Source organism: Phaethon aethereus (assembly GCF_964289735.1).
Source record: "Phaethon aethereus genome assembly, chromosome: 34".
In the NCBI taxonomy this organism is placed as follows: Eukaryota; Metazoa; Chordata; class Aves; order Phaethontiformes; family Phaethontidae; genus Phaethon; species Phaethon aethereus.
In genome coordinates, this window is record NC_138610.1 from 38,109 (window position 1) to 61,242 (window position 23,134).

Sequence of the window (23,134 nt, forward strand, 5' to 3'; positions counted from 1 at the left end):
GTCCCTTGCAGAGGCCTCTTCCGCCCGGAAGGACCCAGGGCCCTGAGGTGGCAGGGACGTCACCTCCGGGCTGTGAGGGACTGGGAGTGGGAACTGGGGTAATTGGGAGGGACTGGGAAGGATGGAGGGGACCTGGGAGGGACTGGGAGGGACTGGGAGCAGCCTCTCTGCAAACACAGGCAGTGATGGGGCCGAAATTGGAGATGCTGGGAAGAAATGGGAGGTGCTGGGGGAAGTGGGAGGAACTGGACAGGGACTGGGGTGACTGAGAGGGTGACTGGGGTAGCTCGGAGGGATGGGGGGGAACTGGGGGAACTGGGATCAGCCTCAGCCACTGCAGGCAGTGATGGGACTAAAACAGCAGATACTGGGAGGGACTCGGGAGCACTGGGAAGATCCCAGGACTGGGGGTCCCTCCCACCCCTGCCCAAGCTGGGGACCCAAGTGTCCAGGCACCTCCACTTCTCACTCCGCAATGGAGACTGCAACCCCTTCCCAGTCCACACTGTGAGCTCCCCAGTCCATACTGGGAGCCCACAGCCCCTTCCCAATCCACACTGGATCCATGCTTCCCCAGTCTACACTGGGAGACCCCCGATTCATACTGGGAGCCCCATTTCCATTCCCAGAACAAAGCAGACCCCCACACCCCTTCCCAGTCCAGACTGGCAGCCCCCAGCCCCTTCCCAGTCCATACTGGGAGTCCCCAAACAACAGTCATGGGCATCAGGTTTATTCGCGTCTTCGGCACCTCACAGCTCCCCGGACGCCTGGGTCCCTCCCGCAGGCAGGACGGGAGGAGGGCAATAAATAAGGAGGGGTGTGAGAAGGCACCCAGGGCGGCGAGGGGCACGAACTGCATTGTAGTGGTCCATACTGGGAGAACCCATATGTGCATTAAGATCCCAGTTGGGGCGCCCTACCGGTCCATACTGGTCCATACTGGGAGAACGCAAGGCCACACGAGTGAAAAGATCCCGGGCAAGATGCTGTACTGGTCTATACTGGTCCATACTGGGAGGATGCAAGGCCACATGGGTGAAGAGATCGTGGGCGAGATGCTATACTGGCAGGACACAAGGCCAGGCGGATGAAGAGATCCTGGGCAAAATGCTGTACTGGTGCATGCTGGTCCAAACTGGGAGGACGCAAGGCCACGTGGGTGAAGTGCTCCCAGTCGGGCTGCCGTACTGGTCCATGCTGGTCTGTGCTGGGATGGCTGAAGGCCATGTCAACGCAGCAGTCCCAGCTGGGATGCTGTACTGGTCCATCCTGCTCTGACCCATGGCAATGCATACGTGGGGCTCCCAGTTGGGCCCCTAGACCCTTCCTGGTCCGTACTGGTTTGGCCCAAGGCAACGTAGATCCAGGAGTTCCCAGCTGCAACGTCGTTATGGTTCATACTGGTCTATACTAGGATGCCCCAAGGTGACACAGAACCCCAAAGGGGAGGCACTGGGCCATACTGGTCCATACTGGGGTGTCTCCACAGCCCCTGTGGGGATCTATGGGCTTCCCAGGGAGTCTATACGTTCCAAGAGGGATCTAAGGAGCTCCTGAGGGGGATCCACAGGGTCCCTACGTTCACCTATAGGTCTACAGGGGTGTCTATGGGGCCCCCACGTTGGCCTACAGGTCCCTGTGGGTGACCTGTGGTATATTTATCAGGTCCCTACGCTGCTCCGCACACACCCAGAAGGGAGGTACGGGGTCTCCACGGGTGTCTGTGGGGTCTCTACGCTGCTATATGTCCTCTCATTGACCTGTGTCCCCAGAGAGGACCTAAAGTCCCCATAGTGCCCTACAGGTTCCCACGTTGACCTCGGAGTCCCCGCAGTGGCCCACAGGTCCCCAAAGCGGACCCGTGTCCCTCCCGGCACATGTATGGGATCCCCACGTTGTCCTACAGGTCCCCACCCCTGCCGGTGGTGGCCAACGGTCCCCAAAGAGGGCCTACAGGCCCCCATGTGGTGTCCATGGGGTCCCCATATTGTCCCCTACATCCCCACGGGGTCCCAACAGGGCCCCCAGGCCACCCCCAGCCTCCTGGCACCCCTAGCCCGTAGCGGGCCCCGCTGGGGGGGCCCCCCCCCAGCCCTCCAGGTAGCGGGCGAAGAGCCCCTTGGCACGGCGCAGGACGCGGGGCAGGTGATGGCGCCGCACCAGGCGGTCGAAGTGCATGGCCACCTCGTTGTAGTCGCCCGCCCGCGCCATGACAGCCTCCCGCTGCTCCAGCAGCATGGCCAGGCAGAGGAAGAGGAGGAAGGGGTTCCCCTGCCCCAGCTCCTCTGGCGGCGGCAGTGGCGCCCCATCGTCCTCCAGACCCACCTCCTCCTCTGAGGATGAAGAGGAGGACGAGGAGGAGGAGGAGGAAGAGGAGCACGAGTCCTCCCAGGCCCAACCGCCCCCCCAGGGGTCCTCAGGGGTGTCAACAGCCTCCCTGCCCACGCTGGGGTCATCACATACCTCTTTGGGGTCTTCACCAACCTCTCTGGGGGAGCTGGGGGCGTTGCCAACTTCTTCGAGAGCGTTACCAACCTCTTTGGGGACAGCGGCGTCTTTGCTCATTTCTTTGGGGTGTTCACCAATCTCTTTGAGCATGCCAGGGTCTCCCCCAATCCTCTTGGAAACACCGTGGTCATCGCTGACCTTTTCCGGGGTGTTGAAATCGTCGTGTACCTTCTTAGAGATATTGTGACCTTTGCGAGTCTTCTTGGAGACGTCGGGGTCGGCACCGATGTTGTGATCTTTACCAGCGTTCTTGGCAGGGTCCTCACAAACCACCCTGTAGATGTTTGGTTGTTCACTCACCTTCTTGAGAGTGTTGGCACCTTTGTTGACCCTCTTGGGAACACCAGGGTCTTGGTCAACCTCCTTAGAAACATTGGGGTCTTCTCTGACATCCTTGGGGCAATCAAGGTCTTGGCGACCATCACTAGAGGCTTTGGGATCCTCTCGGATATCCCTAGGGACCTCAGCACCACCTTGGACCTCCTCCCTGGAGGCCTTAAGGCCACTCTGGCCATTCCCAGGAACCTCGGCACTGCTGTGGACATCCTGGGAGATCTTCGGATTCTCTTGGTCATTCCAGGAGCTGTCAGGATTAGGCTGGACGTCCCCAAAGACCTCACGCTTCTCACGATCACCCCCCGAGCTCTTGGAGCCGCCCTGGACGTTGCTGGAGCTCTCGAGACCTTCTCGGTCATCCCCGAAACTCCTGGGATCCTCCTGAATATTCCCGGAGCTCTCAGGACCCTCTTGGACGTCACTGGAGCTCTTTGGTTTCTCTTGGTTGTTGCTGGAGCTCCTGGGACCCTCCTGGCCATCCCCACAGGCCTCGTGGCTGCCACGACCGTTGTCCGTCTCTGCAGGGGTCCTGCTCCCCCCCTGCCGCCGGCGCCGCCGGCGCGGGGGCCGAGGCCGCAGCCCACGCCGCTCACGCAGCCCTCGGCGGGCCCGGCGGGGCCCTAGGGGGGGGCCCAGGAGGGGGACACCGTCCGCTGGGGGTGGCGGGGCAGGCGGCAGCGAGCTCCAGGTGATCTCCAGCACCCGCAGGGCATCCTCAAAGGCAAACTCCCGCTTGAGCTCCAGCAGCAGCCAGCGGTAGCAGAAGAGCAGGTCGTGGGCGCCACGGGCGGCCAGGAAGGCCCAGAAAGGGGGGTCGGTGCGGCGCAGGAGGCGCCGGAGGTGGGCGAAGGCGCGGGCCAGCCCCCGGCCGCCGGGGCGGAAGCGGGGGCCGAGGCGGCGCATGAGGGCGCAGAAGCAGAGGAAGGCCTGGGCCTCGTCGTCCAGCACGGCCAGCAGCGGGGCGGCCACGTCCGACATGCCCTGGCAGTAGGAAAGGCGTGGGTGGCCCAAGGCGAAGGTGGTGAGCAGGGCCTGCAGGGCAGCTAGGTGGGGGTGCCCCTCTTCAGGGCCCCCAAAATAGGGGTGGCCCCGGTCGGTGCGCACCACGTCCTTGCGTACAGCCGCCCCCACCAGCGCCAGCTCTGCGGGGGCCGCCCGGGCGGCCAGCAGGGCTTTCAGCGCCGCGTACTCGCCCGCCTTGTGCCGCAGGTGGGCCAGCCGCTCCTGCCCCGACAGCCCCGCCGGGAAGATGTTCAGCAGGTACCGCCAGACCACCTGGAAGGGGAGATGGGGCAGAGAGGGGTCAGGAGCCCTGGGCACAGCCGGAGGGGCCCGGGCGAGCCGTAGGGACTCACTTTGCGCAGGCCAGGCTCGACACCGCCATGGTAGACGTGGAGGCGCAGGTCGTGGGGCCGCAGCAGCCGCCCACCAGGGCCCAGGTAGGTGCGGAGGTCAGCGTCGCTTAGGGGGGCGCAGGGAGGTGGCGGGGGCGAGGGAGGGGACCCCTCAGGCCAAGCCAGGGCTGCCTGCGCCCGGGCCAGCGTCCGGCCCACCTGCAGGGAAACGGGTCACTGGCAGTGCTGGTAGGAGGTGGGAAACACAGGAAGCTATGGCAGGAGAGAACTGGAAGCACTGGGAGGGGACTGAGAACACTGAGAGAGCACTAGGGGTCACTAGAAGGGAACTAGGAAGCAATTAAGACCATAGAAAGCGTGCTGAAAGAATCTAGGAGCACCAGGAGACACTAGGAGGGCACTGGGACGGCCAAGGAAGCAGCGGGACCCTCCACGAGGTCTTAGCAGGGTGAGGGAACCCAGGGCCCCCCCAGATGCCGAGGTCCCACTCACCTGTGCCAGCAGGGCCTGGGTGAAGGGCAGCGCCGCAGCCAGGAGCGAGCGGCGCTCAGGGAGAGGCTCCACCGCCGCCACTTCCCGAGGGCTGATGATGTCCCAGTCCTCCAGAAGCGGGCCTGGGGCACCCGGATGCTTGGGTCCCTCCACTGGGCACCCAGGCACCCAAGTTCCCTTCCTCACACCCCCCCCAGACACCTGGGTCACTTCCCGAAACCAACCCTAGACGGGCTGGACACCTGGGTTCCCCCCAGCCATCCCCCTGGGGATGCCGCGGTTTCCCCTCTCTAAAATAAGAGACCCCACCCAGCCCCCCGGGTCTTGCCTCGCTGTCCTGGATGCATACTCCCACCACCCTCCTCCCCCCAGGGACCCCCCCTCACTTTCAGCAGGGGGCCGGACATCAAGGCGCAGGCGCAGGGTGGGCCGGGCGCAGGCAAAGGCGGCCGCCAGGTCCCCATCGCTCAGCAGCGGCAGGAAGGTTTCCTGGCCCTGGGGGTCGTGGGCCGCGAAGCTCACAGAGAAGCTTTTCTTCCTGAGAGGACGCAAGAGGGAGCTCAGTGACCGCGGCCCCCGCAGGGGAGCAGGCGGCCGGGGGAGGGCCCGGGCTCACCCCTGGAGGTCAAAGGCGCGGGCCAGGATGTGCTGCAGCACGTCCAGCGAGGTGATCTGCGGGTCGACGGCGAAGGAGCGGAACTCGGGCGGCAGCAGCCCCTCGCTCTTCTGCGGGCAGCGTCAGCCAGGCGTGGCGGCGGGGGGGCCCGCGGCCGGGCCGGAGACCCGGAGCCGCGCCCCCCCGCCTCGGGCCTGGTCCCTCACAGCTGTCCGAAATGGCGGCCACGCCACGACGACAGCACCTCAACGCCCCGACCCGCGCCCGTCACCGGCCGCCATCCCCCATGCGACCCGCTCGACGGCAACCCGCGCCGCCGACGGCCACGCCCCCGGCGGCCGGTAACCGATGGCCACGCCCAGCCCGAGACAAACAGCTCCGCCCAACACGTGGCGCCCCGCCCCTCAAGCCAACACGCACCGCCTCTAGCGATACCCCGCCCCTCCGCGTTTCACCCCGCCCCCGAGCCCCGCCCCTCACCTTGACGCGCACGCGCACCACCTCGCACTCCTCTTCCAACGCGGCCCTGGCCCCCGGGCAGACCCCGCCCCCTGCGGCCGCCATGGCGGGGGCGGGGGGGACTCCGCGCAGGCGCAGAAAGGGGACTGGGGGGGGTCGTGCCGCGAGAGCCCCCCTACCGGGAAAGCGGGTTGCAGGTGTTACGTCACCGTGCTGACGTCACGCCGCGCGCCCCTTCCCCCCTCGGTGGAAGGCACGGGACGCGGGGGGAATCCGGAGCAGCGCCGCGATCGTCCCCGTCCGGCAGCGGCGGCGATGGCAACAACATCCGGGTCAGTTCCCGGAAGTGACGTCACCGGGGCGGTCGCCGGCGGGGGGCGGCAGGCCGGCAGGCGCAGCGGGGGCGGCCGTGATGACATGGCGCCCGCCTTCCACCCCCCCCCCCCCCCCCCCCGGAGCCAATGATGCAAACGGCAGCGGATCACGTCGGGTTTATTAAGGGGGAGGGGGGAAACAGAGAGGGGCGCATGCGGGCCCCCCCGTAAAGTGGCAACGCCCTCAAGAAGGGCCACCCCGTCCTTAAAGGGGCAACGTCCCCTTAAAGCAGCAACGGCCCCACCGGCCAGCCGGGGCCCGCAGGGGAAGGAGAGGCCTAGAGCAGCGGGGCAGGGGCGGGGCGAGGCCGCACCCCCGGGTCGTGGCCCCCCCCCCCCTCAGGGGGGCCCCGGGGGCGCTGCCCGCTCCTTGCTGAGCCGTGCCAGTTCCTGCGACAGCGCCTCCAGGTCCTGCGGAGGGAGAAGGGGTGTGTCAGAGGTAACGCCCCTTAGCCAAGGCCACGCCCCCAAGACCACACCCTAGGCCCCACCGACCTGGCCCAAGTGCAGGTTCTTGGTGAGCTGCTCCTCCAGCATGTTCTGCAGCTTCTTGTTCATCTCCCACAGCCCCTCCTCGCCCATCCCTGTGCCCCGCCGGGGGGGCCCGGGGGGACCTGCCGCTTCTGGCGGGGAGAGGGGGGCACATGGAGCCAGGGTGAGCGGGGATGGGGGGGTCAAGGGGGGGGTGGGGGGGGCTGGGGCTCACCCAGGCGGCTGTCACGCACAAAGCTCTGGATAATAGCACTCTTGCGGCACAGGTCCTCCGCCATCGAGGCGCTGCTCACCTCCAGGTGACGCACCTGGGAGGGAAAAAGGGGGCACCGGTGACCCCCACAGTGCCACAGTGCCTCCCCCAGCCCTTCCCAGTCTCCCCCCAGTACCTTCTCCTCCAGCAGCCAGCGCTCCTGCTGGCTCTGGGCCAGGCGCTGGAACAGCTCTGCCACCTCTGCAGGGGACAGGCCCCCCCCGCTGGGGAACCCTCCACTGCCACTGCCCCCCCCGGGGCTGCCTGAGCCCGACTGCGGGGAGGCAGGGTCAGCAGCCACCACCACGGTGAGACCACACCCCCCCACTGAAGCCACACCCACAACACAGCTCCACCTCCCACTCATCCCCCCCCCAACTGGGGAGAGGCCAGGGTGGCCACACCCCTGACTAGCCCCACCCCAACATGGCCACACCCCCAACGAGCCCCACCCACCACGGCCACACCCCCAACCCACCCACAAACAGTCACACCACTGCTGTGACCCCACCCAACCTTCAAAGCCTCCCACCACCCCGGGCCCTGCCCTGCCGCCCCGGGCCCTGCCGCCCCGGGCCCCGCCCCAGCACCCCGCCCAGCGCCCCGGGCCCCGCCCCACTGCCCCACCGGGCCCCACCCCAGCACCCCACCCAGCACCCCAACCCTGCCCCAGCACCCCGGGCCCCGCCCCACCACCCCGCCCAGCGCCCCGGGCCCCGCCCACCTTGGTGCTGCCAGGTGCAGAGCCATCACGGCCCAGGGACGAGAGGCTGCTGCTGTCGCCCCCCGGCCCCCGCCCAGGGGACCCCCCCTCCAGCCCCAGCTCCTCCAGCCCTGGCAGGACAAAAAGGGGACCCAGGTGTCCAGGACAGGCCCATCCACCCTCGGGCAACCCCCCTCTGGCACTGGGGCCCCCCCTGAAGGGGACCCCGGCGCCCGGCTCACCAGTGCGGGCGCGGGTGGGCGCCAGCAGCTCTTGCAGCCGCTCCTGCAGACGGTCGGCCCGGCGCCGCTCCAGCTGCAGCTGCCGCTTCAGGTCCTTCAGCTGAGGGCAGGGGGACAACGGGGGGGTCAGGGCCCCGCTCGGGACCCCAGCCTCCGGACACCACCCCCGCCGCTGGGGCTCCTCACCGCGGCACTGCCCTTCTTCTCCAGGATGCGCTGCCCATCCCGGACATCCTTCAGCTCCTGTGGGGCACGGAGAGGGTCAGGGGGCAATTCGAGGGGTCCCAGAGAGGACCTGTGGGTACTGAGGGGAGTCTAGGGAGGCTCCTGGGGGGCTCAGAGCAAACACAGGGGAATGTGGGGGGCCACGGAGAATTTGATGAGGAGTTCCAGAGAAGTCCGGGGACTCCGTGAGCCGATTTGAGGGACCCAGAGGGTACTTGGGCATCTCAGGGTCTCTGATGAGGAGATCTGAGGGCTCCCTCCACAGGGGAACTGGGAGTCCCAGTGAGATTCTGGTGGTCCCAGGAAGTCTGGAGGATGCCACAGAAATATCTGGGGCTCCTGGCGGGGGCTGTGAGGGGGTCCCGGTGGGCTGAGGGACAGGCTCTGGGGGATGTGGGGGGCTCTGGGGGTCCCACAGGGGTAGATTTGGGGGTACCTGGCGCAGCGCCTGTCCCTCGGCCTCCTGCAGCTCCCGCTGCCGCTCGGCATCCCCCAGCGCTGCCTGCAGCTCCCCCACACGGCCCTGGGGACAGCAGTGGGGGGGTCACACCCAGTCTCAGCGCCTATAGAGCTCTATAGGGCCACGGAGTAGGGTATGGGTCCTATAGCATTGCAGGTGCCTTTACAGACGCTATAAATCTGGTGGGGTCCCTACAGCATCCCCAGACCAATACAACTCTTTATGGGGTCCCTACAGATCCTGCAGCATTTCTGGGTCTCTACATCCTCTAAAAACCCATAGGTGATCCTATGGTTCCTATAGAGTTTGGTGCACCCCACAGGCCCTGTGACATTCTAACAATCCCTGATGAACGGTTAGAATGCAGAAGGTACCTATAGCTTTTGTAACGCTGTAAGACACCTATAGCTCCATGCAGAACCATACGGGCTCCCCACAGTTGCTCTGCACCCTGTAATGTCCCAAAGACCCTATAGAGCCACAGGGGTCCTTACAGTCTCTGCAGCACCCCAAAGCCCTCTGTATCTTCCATAAAGCTATAACAAACCTTCCAACACCCAGAAAATCTCCATTTTACCTGTTACACTACACCAACGCATATAAATACTATAGCACCTACCTATACCTAATATCCTTCACCGTTCTTACGGTTGTTACAGGTATACAACAGCCCCCACGACCCCTGTAGCTCCACTGGGGTGCCTATAAGCCCCCCCGAGGTCTGTGCAGCTCCTGCGCCTGGGGGGATCCCCTATAGCCACCCGCTCACCTCCAGCTCGGCCTGGTGCTGCTCTGCACGGGCGCGGGCGGCCGCTGCGTGCTCCTGCGCCTGCCGCTCCAGCTGCTCCTGTGGGGACGGGCTGGGTGGGGCCGGGGCAATCGGGGGAACCCCCACCCCGGGAAGGGCGCAGCAGAGGGGAGGGGAGCGCTGACCTGCGCCTGCCGCCAGCCCCGCTCGCTCTCCCCGCGGGCGTCCTCCGCCTCCGCCAGCCGCCGCCGCAGCCCGTCCCGCTCCCCCGTGCGCGCCTGCGGGCACACCACCAGGCACGCGCCTCGCACGCGCACCCCAGGACAGCGCGGTTGTAGCCAGGGCGCTTCGGGGACCCCAAGTCCTCCCAGGGCCCCAAAACCCCCCCAGGAACAGGGCCAGGGGCACTTCAGGGACCCAAAAACCCCCCAGGAACAGGATCAGGGCACTTCTGGGACCTCAAACCCCAGCAGGAAATGCCCAAAACCCTCCCAGGATGGGGTCCAGGAGCACCTTGTGGAGTCCTAAACCCACCCACGAACCCCCAAAACTCTCCTGGGACAGGGAAAGGGGCACACTGGGGACCCCAACACCCCCCCCCCGCCCCCCGCCGCCACGGGATCCCAAACCACCCTCCAGGACACCCAACCCCCTGGGGACCCGACACGGGGCACCCTGGAGAGCCCAACCACTTCCCCGGGACCCCGAAGCCCTCCCGGCCCCACCTGGAGCTGGGCGTCGAGGGCGTCGCGCTGTGCCTGGACCTCCTGCAGCTCCCGGGCCAGGGCCCCGCTCCGCTCCTGCAGTCCCACCTCCGCCTGCCACCCCACACAGCGCTCTATAGGGCCCTATAGGGTCCGGCAGCACTGCCCGGGGCCATATGGGCACATACAGAGCTGCTCCAGGCTGCCCAGACCCAGACAAGGCTGCCCTGGGGCTATCAGCTGCCCCACAGGACTGTATAGACCCTATAAGTTTCCGCAGAGCCATAACGAGCTGGACGACCATTCCCCCCCGTCACAGGGTACCCTCCAGCACCCCAGGGTGCTCCCCAGGAGACCTGACACCAAGGAGTGACCCCCCAGAGGTCCCCCAACATCCAAGCACCCCCCAGTTCCTCCGGAGACACTCCCCCCCAGACCTCCACAATGCCACGGGGCACCCTAGGACCCCACCAACACCCCAAGAACACACAGTGACTGGGGGTGCCCCCCTGGGTGCCCCCACCTGGGCCGCAGCCTCCAGCTCCTGCTGCAGCCGCTGGTTCTGGGCCTGGAGCTCCCGAAATTCCTCATCCCGCCGGGCCCGGAGCTCCTCTGCCTCTGTCCTGGGGCGCACAGGGGGACCCAGGAGTCCAGGGAGGACCCAGGCGTCTGGGAGGGACCCCGGGCCCCCCCTACGGCCCCCAGGGGCCACCCACCGTGTGTCCCTGAGCAGCGTCTCCTTTTCTGCCTGTAGCTGGAGAAAACTGACAAGGGAGAAAAAAAAAAAAAAAGGAAAAAAAAAGGGAAAAATAAGCAAAAAAAACCCACAGAAAAAGCCACGCCGCAGCTTAAAGAGAACCCCGGTGTCTGGGCCCACCCCAGGGAGACCCAGGCATCCGGGAGCTCTCACCTCTCCTGCTTCTTCCTCAGTTTCTCCGTCAGCTGGAAAGGGGGGACACAAATGTTGCTATTGGGGAGGGAGTGGGAACACCCCCAAACACCCCCTCAGAGCCCCAGATTCCCCCAGAGCCCACTGAGCGTCCCCAGGACCTCCAAAGTGCCCCCAAGGCCCTCTGAAACCCCAGAAATCCTCCCAGGACACCTCTCAGACACCCCCAAATCTCTCTGTGACTCCTCTGAGGCTCCCAGGACCCCCCTGCGCTCTCTGAGACCCTAAAAGCCCCCACAGATGCCACTAAGGGTCCCCAAGAGCCCCCTCCCAAACCCCCAAAACCTCCTCAGGACTCCCCAAAAGGCCCCCCCTTACCTTGGCCACCTCTGCCTGCAGTCGGGCCACCTCTGCCTGCAAAACACCCCGTAAGACCCCAGAGACACCCCCCATCTTCTATATTTTACCTATACCCCTCCCAGTCTCCTTGGAGCCAGCCCTCCACAATTATTTTCTTTTTTCATCCCGTTTTTACTCCATATCCCCCCAAACAATTATCTTTATTGCAACCTATGTCTCCCCAAAAAACTCTCTTCATTACAACCCACACCACCCATGTGTCCCCAAACCTCCCTATACATCCCCCCACACCTCTCGTTTCCTCCCATATCCCTCCTGATCCCCTATAGACGCCCAAACCCTCCCCTCCCACAGTCTGCCTTTCTTCTTACATCTATTCATTCCCTTTCAATCTTCTGATGCACCCCCACATTTTCCCAAAAGCTGTCCTCCCACATGCCACTGAACGTTCTTTAGCACGGCTCCTGATCCCCTATAGACCCCGAGCCCCCCACAACATACCTGGGCAGCAGGTGCTGGGGGTTCCCTGGGGGGAGCGTCGCCCCCAGCCCCCTCCTCTGCTGGTTGTAGCTCCTTGGGGAGCTCCAGGGGGGCTGCGAGGGTGGTGGTCAGACCCACGGCCTCCCGCAGGACCCCATAAACCCCCACCAGTCCCACACGGACCCCACAGAGATCTCATATCTACCTGACAAACATCTTGTACCCCATAGAGACCCCGTATCCCGCCCCATAGGCATCCGTACTGCCCTACGGACAGCAATAAGGCCCACGCAAACCACCAACCCCCTCATGAAGCCCCCCCTCCCCCCCCCCAAGACCGCTGGGACCCCAATACCCCCTGGGAAGGACCCCAGAACATTCCCAAACACCCAACGACTCCCAAAGACCCCCCAGAGAGCCTAACACACCCCACCCCAGGCACTCCCTCACCATCTGTAGAGGCTGCGGGTGCCCCACTGTTGTCGCTGGCCCCATCCTGGGCGGGCTCTGCAGAGGCTGAGGGGTCCTGGGGGGGTCCTGGGTGCCCCCCCTCCCGCAGCCGCCGGTTCTCCTCCTCCAGGCCCTCGATCTGCGCACACAGCTGGGACCCCACCCCAGGTCAGGCATGCATAAGACCAGGGAACCCCCATGGGACCCGAAGAGACCCCCAAGACCATCGACGAGGGCTTGGGGAGCCCCTGTGGTGTCACGGGAAACTCCCAGGGACCTCAAAATGACACCAACAGACACCCCCCCACCCCCGATTCTTAAAGTGACAGTGAGGACCCCCAGGCTCCCACTGGATCCCACCTTTGTGAGCTGGAACCCCCCAGCACCCCTAACGTTGTACTAGGAGGCTCCAGATGGCATTAGGGACCCCTGGGATGACCCGGGGGACATAGCAGGGGTGTATATTGGGGTCTCTGGGGGCCTGGGACACCCCACCTTGGCCAGCTCACGGAGAAGAGTGCTGTTCTGGAGACGGAAATCGTCCTCTTGGCTCTGGAGCTTCCCCTGAAGCATCCGTGTCTCCCCCAGCAGCGCCTCTACCTCCTGGGGGGAGCCCATCACCGATCCTCTATGGCTGGGATGCCCAGAACTATCCCCCAGACCCCCTCCGCGCAGACCCTTCCTGGACCCCACAGCACCCCCCACAGCGACCCCCAGCACCTACATGGACTATATAGAAATGCACAGAACCCACCCAGGAGCCTCTCAAGATCTCCTGGGACCTGCCTCCCCCCACCCCCCGCCCTGAGACCCCTCTGAGACTCCCCAGGCGGCGACCCAGTATCGCCCCCCAGGACCCCCCAGCACCCTTGTAGGCACCATAGGGACTCTGCCAGCAGTCACAGGAACGCCCCCAGGAGCAGCCCAGTACCCCTAGAGAGCCCCTAGGATCCCCCAGCACCTCCAAGGACCTCCCCAGCAGCCTGGGAGACTCTCTACAGCCCCCAACACCCACAGAGATCCCCCAGGACCCCCCCAGCACCCAGAGAGACCTCCCAGGACCCGTCCAGCACCCGCACAGACCCACCTGCGCCTTCTTACTCTTACTGAGGGCCTGCAAGAGAAGGGGGGGTGCGTGTCACAGCGGGGCCGGGGAGGCGGGGCAGGTCAGAGACCACGGCAGGGGACCCCCTCACCTTGTTGGCTTTGGACAGGTCCTTATCCAGCGCCTGCACCCGCTGCCGCAGCCCCGACAGCTCTGGGGGAACACGGGCCGTCAGGAAGGCGACGGCGGCGGCCGGGCCACCCACCCGGGCCCCCCATCCCACCCCCGTACCGGCGCCGTTCTTCCTTAGCTCGTCCGAGAGCCGGTAGTTTTCCGTCCGCAGCTCCAGCAGCTGCGCCTGGGAGAGGGGAGCGGGGTGAGCAGGGCGGCGGCGGGCCGAGAGCCCCGGGCCCCGGGCCCGGCCCCACCTGCATCCGCTGGAACTCCTCGGCCGACAGAGCCTGCGCCATCTTGGCGCCGCGGGAGGACCCCGAGGGGCGGGGCCGGAAGCAGACGCTCTGGCAGGTCCGCTGGAGGCGTAGAGACGCTGAAGTGGCGTCACGCAGCGGCCATAGAGCTTGGATCCGCCTCAAGGGGCAGAGTGGCCCCCTGGGGACCATAGAGACTGTTGCGTCGCGGCGGGCAGTACGGGCTCCCCGGCACCGTAGGCCGCCAGAAGGACCCCAGGACACCCTAAGGCCCATACAGCACCACCCCTGCCGCGTGTGCTATGGGGCTTATGGTCCCCCACCACCATAGAGCCCATAGACACCCCCCACACACACTGCACGCTACAGGCCCAAGAGGAACTCCCCTGGTTCTATAGGGTCCTTGGAGCCCGGCCTCACGCCCCGCCCCCCCAGTTCTATAGGCCACATAGGATCCCTCCTGGTTCTATACAGTCCATAGCGGCCCCTCCCCCCGGTGCTGCAAGCCCTATAGAAGTCCCATAAACCCCTCCTGCTCCGTAGGCCCCAGCCCAGCCCACAGCAGCGCATGGCTCCTCGTTAACAAACGTTTATTTCTCACGCGACAGTTTCCGTACAAAATCGTGGGGCGGGGGGGTGCGGGCCCTTGAGTGGGGCCGGTGGGCGGGGCCTCTAAAAGAGGGCGGGTCTGAAGGGTTAGTATGGTGGGCGGGGTATGTGAGTGACAGCAGGGAAGGCGGGGCTTTGTGTCTGAGGGCCCAGCCCCCAGGAGCCCACTAGTTGGGAAGAGCCAGAAAGGGGCGGGGACAGCCGGGGGCGGGGTCTCTCCATGGGGCGTGGACAGGGCTTCCCTGAGGGGCGGGTTTTTCCCCTGGGGCGGGGCTGCCTCTTGAAAGAGAAGGGCTGAAGAGAAACCTTAAAAGGGCCACACCAGGTATAGGGCTTTAAAGAGCCACACCGAAGTGGGACCCATGTCAGTGCCTTAAAAGGGCCACACGGTTTGCATAGCCTTAAAAGGGCCACGCCCAGCCGAGGTCCTCTAATTGGGTCCACCAACTGGACACCTTAAAAGGGCACTACCATAGCAGCACCTTAAAAGGTCAATGCCATCTTTAAAAAAGGGCTTGCCCGTTTTAAGAGCCTTAAAATGCCATCCTGTGGCGCCCACCTGAAACAGCCGTCGTGGGGGGGCTCAAGGGGTGCATGGGGGTCCTTAAAAGGGCCATGTAGTGGGGAGGGTCCTTAAAAGGGCCACGCCTGAGGGTCCTTAAAGGGGCAGCATGGGCGGTGCTTAGGGGTCGTCCTCCATGCTGAGGCTGCTGCGGGGACTGGAGGCACGGGAGGGCCCGGGGGAGGCGAGGAGGGTGCCAGGGGGGCCAAGGGGCGACAGTCCCCCGCCGTCATCCATCAGGATGTCATCCAAGCTCCCCTCAGCCCCCCCCAGGCCCAAGGGCAGGCCCAGCCCTGGGGGCAGGTCGTCGGCCAGTGCCAGGTCCAGGAGGCACTGAGGAGTGGGGGGGCCCCCTGGAGGGAAGGGGGGCCCCCCGGGGGCCTCCTCACACCGCCCCTCAGCCACTGGCGCCGCTGGAGGGCTCAGGGGGAGCCCGTGTAGCTGCGCCTGCAGCTCCAGCTCCTGTGGGGACAGAGAGGGGTCAGTGACCTATGCGCCCTAATATACCCCCCCAGTCCCATAGATCCCCCCAAACCCCTGCTCAGCCCAACCAGCCTCACAATAATGCTTCCATTCCCTTGGTTCTGCGCCCCCTGACCCTTCATGTGACTGACAACCCCATAATACCCCCATAGCCCCCAACTTCTACACATCCCAACCCCATAAAGCCCCTAAAATCCCCAGTCTACCCCCCTCCAACCCCGTAGCCCCCCCATCCCAGCCCCACAGAGTCTCCCAGCTCCTCTCCAGCCCCACAGACCCCCAATTCGCCCTTTCCAAGACCCATAAGCCCCCTCCCCAGCCCTCCCAGAACCTGGACACGGAGCTGGAGGCTGCGGTTCGCCTGCTCCAGGCGCTGCTGGTGGAGCTCGAGCTCACGGGAGCGCTGCGTCTCCTTCTGCAGCTTGCGGATGTAATCCACTGAGGCCTTCAGGATTGTGCCCTTGTTCCAGCGCATCTCCCTGCCAGCATTGGGATGCCTGGGTCTTGCTGGCGCCCGTCATGGGGACACCCAGACACCAGGGTCCCTCTCAGGACCCACCGTGGGGTCCCCAGCACCCACCCCAGATGCCAGGGTCCCTTGGGGAGCAGGGTCCCCCACTCACGGGTCATTGGATTTGGGGATGAGGGTCCCTAGTTCCTTGATGCGGTCGTTAATGTTGAACCGTCGGCGCCGTTCAACTGTGGGAGAAGGGAGAACACGTCAGCCCCACAGTGGGCCCCCCAGGCCCCTCCAGCCCCACCTTTCACCCCCCAACTCACTCAGGTTGTGGTTGTCCTTCTTCTGCCGCTCCTTCAGCAGCGCCTTTGCCTCCGTTTCTAGGGAGAAAACAATCACCAACCTCCTCACAGCAGGACCTCAACCTGTGGTGAAACACCTCCTCCCCAGGGACCCGCTTAAGCTTCCCTGCCCCATAGGGACTCCAGAAGGCCCCCCCTGAACTTTTTCTGCCCCATAGCCCTCCCCCCAGCCTCATAGCAACCCCCAGGACCCTCCCACCCAGAGACACCTGGGAGCCCACCTCACCATAGCAACCCCCGAGACCCCTTCCAGCCACATAAGGACCCTCCGAGGATGCCCCCTCACACCATAGGACTCCTTGGGCCCCTTCCTGGCCCCATAGAGACACCCCAAGGACCACCTCCCCTGCACAGGACCCCTTGAGCCCTTCTCCAGCCCCACAGGGAGACCCTAAGGTCACAACACACACCCCATAGGATGTCCTGGGCCCCTCTCTGGCCCCATAGGGACACCCCCAGCCCCTCCCAGCTCCCCAGGGCCCCCCGCCCCAGGGGCCCCCATTACCGAGAGCTCGGCCTTGACACGGGGCAGCTCTGCGGGGCAGGAGCTGCTGCCCCCCCCCGGGGGGGGGCTGAACACTTCCAGAAGGGGCCCAGGGGCAGGCAGCTGCGGGGGGGTGGGGTCAGCATGACTATGCCCCACCTACCCAGCCCTGGCCACACCCACCCAGCCCTGGCCACACCTCTCCAGCCCCCCATCAGTCAGGGATGTGACTAGGCCCCGCCCACACATGCAAAAGCCACGCCCACATACATACAAGCACACCTCTTCTGCTTAACCATTCCCACCCACCCCCCGTTCCACCCATTTCCGCCACATCCCCTCGAGCAAGTCCCACCCCCCGACAGGCCCCACCCACACGCCCACCTTTCTGGCCCCACCCACCCAGCACCGCCCCAACTCTTATATGGCAACAGGCCCCCCCCATCCTACTGCTTGTATGGGGGGGAGGCCACGCCCCTATGCTGCCAGTGGGTGGGGCTATGACAAACCAGGCTCTGCCTAGGTCACTCCACACCAAGGCTATATCCAATGACACGTGTTGGGCAGGGCTTGTACATGCCACGCCCCCCTCCCGCGTGAAGGGGCGTTGCTAGCCGTGGTCCCCGCCCCCGAGACCCTTAAAGGGGCAGCGCACCGTGTTTGGGAGCTGGAGACCGCCCTCAGCTGGACCAAAGCTCAGCAGCTCGTCATAGCTGGATTCCAGGCTGATGATCTCATCGATGACATCATCAATCTGCAGGGGAATGGAGAAAACCACAAATAGCCATCCCAGCTGCCCAGGATGATCTCAGACCCATGGGTGTGACATTCACTACTCCCAGGTGTCACCTCATCATCCCCCCGCCCCCGCACGGCATCACTGCCCCCAGAAATCACATCATTGCCCCCCATATCACGTCACCACCCCCAGGCATCGCATCCCCGCCCCCCGCCCGGTGCCGGGCAGCTCCGTATGACATTACGGGATCGTCTCGCTGCCCCTACGCCACCTCACATCGCCCCAGTACCGCACCCCATTCTGCGGGGGTGACATCACGTTGCTCTCATGTTGCGTCACGGCCCCCCACACAACACTGCAGCTCCCGGCCCCCCCCCCGAACATCACAGTCCCTTCCCGTGCTGTCGTCCCCCCTCACTGGGGGCGTTCGCTTTATCCCTCACCTCCTTCTCGGAGCCGGGACCGATGTGGAGCAGGGCGAGGGGGCTGTGGGGGGCAGGGGGGGCCGGGGGGGGGCCCGGGGGCTGGGGGGGCCCGGCCCAGGGCGGAGGTGAGGTACTGCCGGACCTGCTGCCGCTGGGCCGCCCGCAGGTGGTAGCGCGTGGGGTTCTCCAGGTGGGTCTGCACCTGGGGGGGGTGCGAGGGGGGGGTCAGGGCCGAGGGGGCCCCGGCCCCCCTTTCCCCAAGCCCCACAGCCCCCCCAATTCCCCAGCATGCCGCCCCCGGATCCCCTCTGCCACAGAGCCCCTGTATTTCACTGCCCTGGGGCCCCCCATACCCTCCCTGTCCCCCCAGCCCCCCTCCTGGAGCCCCAGGGACACCCATATCCCCTCCTGCCCCGCTCATATCCCGTGGTCCAGAGCCCCTCTCTATTCTCCCTGCCCCCCCCAGCCCCCCCAATTGGGGTACCCCATTTTCCATCCCACACCAGCCCCCCAAGGTCCTCCAGCATCCCATCACGCCCCCAAGTACCCCCCCCTTTTCCATGGGGCCTCACCTTGAGCACCTCAGGGGGCACATGAGGGGGTGCCCGGGGAGGGGGGGCACCGACGGCGATGGCGGGCGAGGGGCCGGGGGGCCAGGGGCCGGGGGGGGGCCAGGGGGGCCCCTCCTCTCCCTCTGCTCCTGCTCCTGCGCCTGCGCCCGCATCAGTTGCTGCCGCAGCAGCACCCGGGAGGAGGGGGGGTGCGGCGGGGGGGGCCGCCATGGCCGCTGGGGGGGCCGGCCCCACGCTGCGGAGGAAGGGGTTAATGGCAGCGGGGGGCCGAGGGGCCGGCAGGGCTGGGGGGGATCACGGGTACCTGTGGGGCAGGGGCTGACTCTTCAGGCAGTAGAAGGTGCCGGGGGCGTCTGCGGGGGTCCCGGGGGTGTCTCCGGAGTGGTCCCCCCCAGGGGGGTCACTGGGGGTGTCCCCAGGGGTCCCCCCGCCAGGCGGGTCCCACTCGATGTCAGCCACGATCCCCGACTCGGGCAGCACCGAGCTCAGGCTGCCCCAGGGGAGAGGGGTCGGCTGCCACCGGCCCCACAGCCCCCCAAATGCCCCCACAGCTCCCCCTCAGACCCCTCCCAGAGGCCCCCAGTCCCTCCTGGGTCCCCCCATTCCCCCGAAACCCCTGGGACTCCCCACAACCCCTCCCATCCCCCCTCCATCCGCCCCAGATCCCTCCTGACCACCCCAGATGCCCCCTCCACCCCCCTATGCCCCCCCCGGCAACCCCCCACCTTCCTCCGTCCCAAGGCCCACCCCAAGAGCGCTCCCGAGGCCGCAGCCCTTCCATGGGGCAGGGCCGGGGCACCCCCAGGGCTATGGGGCCCCCCCTCACCTGAGCAGCTGCAGGGTGTCAGGGGTGCTGGACCCCTCGAGCAGGACATAGACCGTGGGGCGCCCGGGGGGTGGCGCTGGGGGGGGCCGGGGGCACGGGGGCCCCTCGGCCGCCCCACGGGACATCGCCACCCCCCGCCCCCCACGGCGCCACTCAGGGGCTCCCTATGGGGCCGGGGTGGGGGGCCTATGGGGCCGGGGGGGAACTGTGGGGCTCAGGGAGCTGCTATGGGGCTGAGGGGAGCCTATGGGGTAGGGGCAGCTGTTTATGGCTGTGGGCTGGGGCTTCCCCAGACCTCACGAGGGCCCTGGGGCCAGGGACTGCCGTGGGGCTGGGGGCGGCGGTGTCTGTGGGCCACTACGGAGCCCTAGGGGTCTCGGAGGGGTCTCTATGGGGCAAGAGGGTCCCGGGGGGGGTCCCGGTGCCCCGAGCGGGGGCTGTGGGGCTGAGGCAGGAAGCGCTGGGCGAGGGGGGAGGGGGAGCTGGCAGGAAGTGACATCACAGGGTTGGGGGGGGAAGCAGGGGGGACCCCGACACCCGCCCGGACGCCTGGGTACCCGGGAAGGCCTGCGCTCCCCCGCCCCGACGCCTGGGTCCCTTTGGGGGGGGGGAGCGAGACCCCCCCCCACGCCCGGACGCCTGGGTCCCCCCAGAGCTCGTGGCGGGGGAGAGGGGCTGCCCGGGCACCTGCGTCCCCTGGGGGGGGAGCGGGGCTGACCCCCACCCAGACGCCTGGGTCCCACCCAGCCGTGTGGGTGGTGGGAGCCCCCCCCGGCGCAGCACCCACCGGGTTAAGGTAAGGGGGGAGGGGGCGGCTGCCCCACGGCGTTATGGGACACAGGGGGTTTGGGGGGTGGGGCCAGAGACCCCGGGGGGGGGGACCCAGGCATCTGAGCTTTGGCCCCCCCACCATGGGGGCTGAGCTGGGCCCGGACGCCTGGGTCCCTTCGGTTGGGAGGAGGGAATGACCCCCGGATGCCCGGGTCCCTCTGGGGGTTGGGGACCCCCTGACGCCCAGGTCGTTTTCACGGGGTGGGGGAGGGGACACCCGGGTCCCTGGGGGAGGGGCTGGGCAGGCGGAAGCGGGAGGAAGAGCCGGGAAGTGGGTCCGGGCGGGAGGTGAGGGGAGGGGAGGACCAGGCCCTGTCCCCCGGCCCCTGCCCGGACGCCGGGGTCCCTGGCATCTCGGGGGTGGGGGGCACCAGTCACCTGGGTGTCCCCCCCAGCCCCAGAGGCCTGGGTTCACGGCTCCCCGCAGCACCTGGGGCCGATGGGTGCCGGCCCCACGCCCGCCCTGAGATGGAGGTGAGGGGCCCACATCCATCCCCCCGGGCACCTACAGCCTGCAGGTACGGTGACCCCTGATCTCTGACCCCTGACCCCACCCTGCCGGGACCCCTCGTGCCCTGTGACCCCACGGCATCTCCCCCCTACCCTGCTGTGCCCCTGACTTCTGTCCCCCTGACCCCACAAGTGCCCCTTGACCTTTGGGGCCCCCTGACCCCCTGGTGCCCCCCGACCTCTGCCCCCTGGTGCCCCTGACCCCTGGTGACCTGTGGTGCCCCTGCGCCCTGCCGACCCCCGGTGTCTCCAACCTCTGATCCCTACTGCCCCCCACCTCTGCCCCCGACCTCTGCCCTCGGTGCCCCCCGACCTCTGCCCCCTGACCTCTGCCCCTGACCTCTGCCTGGCGCAGGGGCGCCCGCGGGGCGGCTGCAGGAGCTGCGGGAGCGGCAGCGGGGGCTGCGCCAGGCCCTGGGGCTGCGCCTGCGGGAGCTGCGGCGCCTCTGCCTGCAGGAGGCTGTGAGTCACCCCTGACCCCTGACCTCTGACCCCCATCCCTCTTCCACCACCACCCCCCCCCCCGGGGCCCCACAGGACACCCTCAGTCACCCTGACCTCTGACCCCCCAGGGTTCCCCATCTCACCCCAGTGTGCCCCCAGCCCCCTGCCCCAGCCTCCCCCGGGCCCCCCAGAGCCCCTCCAAAGCCTCCTGGGATCCCCACAGCCCCCCCGGCACACCCATAGACCCCCATAGACCCCTCTGCCCACCCCCATGGCCCCCCGGGACCCCTACAGACCTCTCCAGCACTGCCATAGCTCCCTCTCGCCACCCATAGACCACCCCCTCCAGCCCTCCCCAAACTCCCTGGCCCCCCCCAAGCCCCCCTCTCCTCCTGGAGGCCCCCAGCCCCCCCCAGCCCCCTGGCCCCCATCGCCCCCCCCCCCCCGCTGTGTGCAGGAGCTGACGGGGAAGCTGCCCCCCGAGTACCCTCTGGAGCCTGGCGAGAGACCCCAGCCCCCCCCGCGCCGCCGGGCCGTGTGTCCCCCCGGGGCCCCCTCCCTGAGGTAGGCAAGGGGGAATGGGGGGAATGGGGGGCCGGGGGGGCGGGGGGGGGAGGAATGAGGGTCTGGAGGGTGGAGGGAGGCCAAAAATGTCCTTCCCCCTCCGCTATCCCCCTGTCCTGGTCCCGCATCCCACCTGGGTGCGTCCCCTCACGGCCTCCTGACCCCTACGGTGGCCCGCTGGGCCCTCGCGTGTCCCACGGCGGCCCCCGTACCCCGGTGCGTCCTCTCGCGGCTTCCGTACCCCTATGGCGGCCCCCACTGTGCCCCATGGCCGCCTCCATACCCCTATGGCGGCCCCCTGGCTGTCTCGTAGCGGCCCCCTCCCCGTACCCCGGCCTGTCCCAAGACGGCCACCGTACCCCCATGGCGGCCCCCGCTGTGTCCCGTGGCCGCCTCCATACCCCTATGGCGGCCCCCATACGCTGTCCCGCGCACCCCTTTCTGTCCCCTCGTGGCCCCCGTAGTCCCATGGCGGTGCCCAGCCCCCCTGCGTCCCCTCGCGGCCGCCGTACCCCGCGTGTCCCCCTACGGCTTTCGCGCGGCGGCCCGGCCCCGCCGTGCCCGGTCCCGGCTCCCGCAGGTGGCGCGGGCGGCCCGGCGGGAGGTGGCGGTGCAGCTGCAGGTGGTGGAGGCCGCCCGGCGCCTGGCGGCCGCCCCGGGACTGCCCCCCGAGCAGCGCCGCCGCCGCCAGCGCCTGCAGGCCGATGCGGCCCAGCGGCTCCGGCAGCTCCGCGCCCAGCTCGGCGCCGCCGCCGCGCACGGTGAGCACTGGGCCGGGGGCGGGGGGGGGGGAGCTTCTGGGGAGGGCCTGGCCTGGGGCGGGGGGGGGCTGAAGGCCCGTGGTGGGTCCCCAGACTGGCAGAGGGCAGGTTCGGGGGGGGGCTGGTGGTACTGACCCCTCTCCCCCCGCCTTGGCTCCCCCAGATGAGAACGGGTCCCTCTGCGACCTGCCCGCGCTGGAGAACGGTGAGCGCCGGGCGCCTCAGCCCCCCAAGGGGGCTGCCCCTAGGCCTGGGTTCCCCTGGGGGGCCACCCAGACAGCTGGTTCCCCCCGAAGGGGCCACCTGGATGCCGGGGTTCCCTCGGGGGTGCTGCCTGGACTCCTGGGTCCCACGCTGTGTCTCCCCACAGGGGCCCTGCCGGGGTTGCCCCCCTCGAAGCCCCCTCCAGGCGGAGCCAGCCGCCCCTCGCCCCCCCGGGCTGGATCCGGCAGCCCTGATTGCCGGCCACCCTGGGCTCCTGACGCCCCTGCGGGGGGACCTGGCCGCCGCAGCTCCCTCGCCAGCCCCGCCAGGTGCGTGTACATCCTCCCCCAGCCCCCAAGGCCTTTCCCACCCCCATGTCCCCTCCCAAATGTCTTGGGGGCCCTCACCCCCCCTGACTGGGTGTCGTGGCTCCCAGCCCGGCGCGGACCCTGCCCCGCAGCGTCTCCAGCTTTGAAGGCCGCAGCGTCCCAGCCACCCCTGTCCTGGCCCGCAGCCCCTGCGCCCGCGGGCACCCCCTCTGCCGGTGAGTGTCCTGGGGCGGGGGGCGGGTTGTGGGTGGGAAGGGAAGGCTGGGGGGCAATAGTAGGTCCTGGGGGCAATTTAGGATGTGCATGGGACAATCACAGGGTGTGGGGAGCGGGGTAGGGCTGCGGAGGGT

General features: G+C 67.5%; 4 protein-coding genes across 4 annotated transcripts; 1 reads left to right on the forward strand and 3 right to left on the reverse strand.

The window, feature by feature from the left end:
• Positions 1 to 2,055: 2,055 nt before the first annotated feature.
• On the reverse strand, positions 2,056 to 5,874 carry TBC1D25 (TBC1 domain family member 25; the record flags this gene model as incomplete). The annotated part of the gene is made up of 6 exons (XM_082012259.1): positions 2,056 to 4,122; positions 4,203 to 4,400; positions 4,695 to 4,816; positions 5,081 to 5,232; positions 5,311 to 5,420; positions 5,791 to 5,874. 6 exons carry the CDS (start codon positions 5,872 to 5,874, stop codon positions 2,056 to 2,058), a joined length of 2,733 nt encoding a protein of 910 aa, XP_081868385.1.
• A 371-nt stretch (positions 5,875 to 6,245) lies between these two features.
• GRIPAP1 (GRIP1 associated protein 1) lies at positions 6,246 to 13,664 on the reverse strand (the record flags this gene model as incomplete). Its single annotated transcript, XM_082012260.1, has 22 exons — positions 6,246 to 6,554; positions 6,639 to 6,766; positions 6,850 to 6,943; positions 7,025 to 7,162; positions 7,613 to 7,722; positions 7,834 to 7,933; positions 8,020 to 8,076; positions 8,495 to 8,581; positions 9,288 to 9,365; positions 9,452 to 9,544; positions 9,992 to 10,084; positions 10,494 to 10,593; positions 10,687 to 10,734; positions 10,881 to 10,912; positions 11,238 to 11,285; positions 11,721 to 11,812; positions 12,150 to 12,300; positions 12,645 to 12,752; positions 13,237 to 13,263; positions 13,346 to 13,407; positions 13,486 to 13,552; positions 13,623 to 13,664. The coding sequence occupies 22 exons, from the start codon at positions 13,662 to 13,664 to the stop codon at positions 6,483 to 6,485; spliced, it is 1,827 nt and encodes a 608-aa protein (XP_081868386.1). The 3' UTR covers positions 6,246 to 6,482.
• A 1,249-nt stretch (positions 13,665 to 14,913) lies between these two features.
• Positions 14,914 to 19,266, reverse strand: TFE3 (transcription factor binding to IGHM enhancer 3; the record flags this gene model as incomplete). The annotated part of the gene is given in 14 exon segments (XM_082012283.1): positions 14,914 to 15,255; positions 15,608 to 15,755; positions 15,900 to 15,975; positions 16,057 to 16,113; positions 16,384 to 16,486; positions 16,601 to 16,702; positions 17,235 to 17,333; positions 17,762 to 17,855; positions 17,857 to 17,945; positions 18,316 to 18,398; positions 18,401 to 18,504; positions 18,506 to 18,550; positions 18,620 to 18,805; positions 19,142 to 19,266. Coding segments are annotated over 14 exon segments (1,653 nt in total).
• A 1,145-nt stretch (positions 19,267 to 20,411) lies between these two features.
• CCDC120 (coiled-coil domain containing 120) lies at positions 20,412 to 23,003 on the forward strand (the record flags this gene model as incomplete). Its single annotated transcript, XM_082012284.1, has 7 exons — positions 20,412 to 20,415; positions 20,838 to 20,944; positions 21,384 to 21,461; positions 22,071 to 22,251; positions 22,415 to 22,456; positions 22,622 to 22,784; positions 22,892 to 23,003. The coding sequence occupies 7 exons, from the start codon at positions 20,412 to 20,414 to the stop codon at positions 23,001 to 23,003; spliced, it is 687 nt and encodes a 228-aa protein (XP_081868410.1).
• Between the last annotated feature and the right edge of the window lie 131 nt (positions 23,004 to 23,134).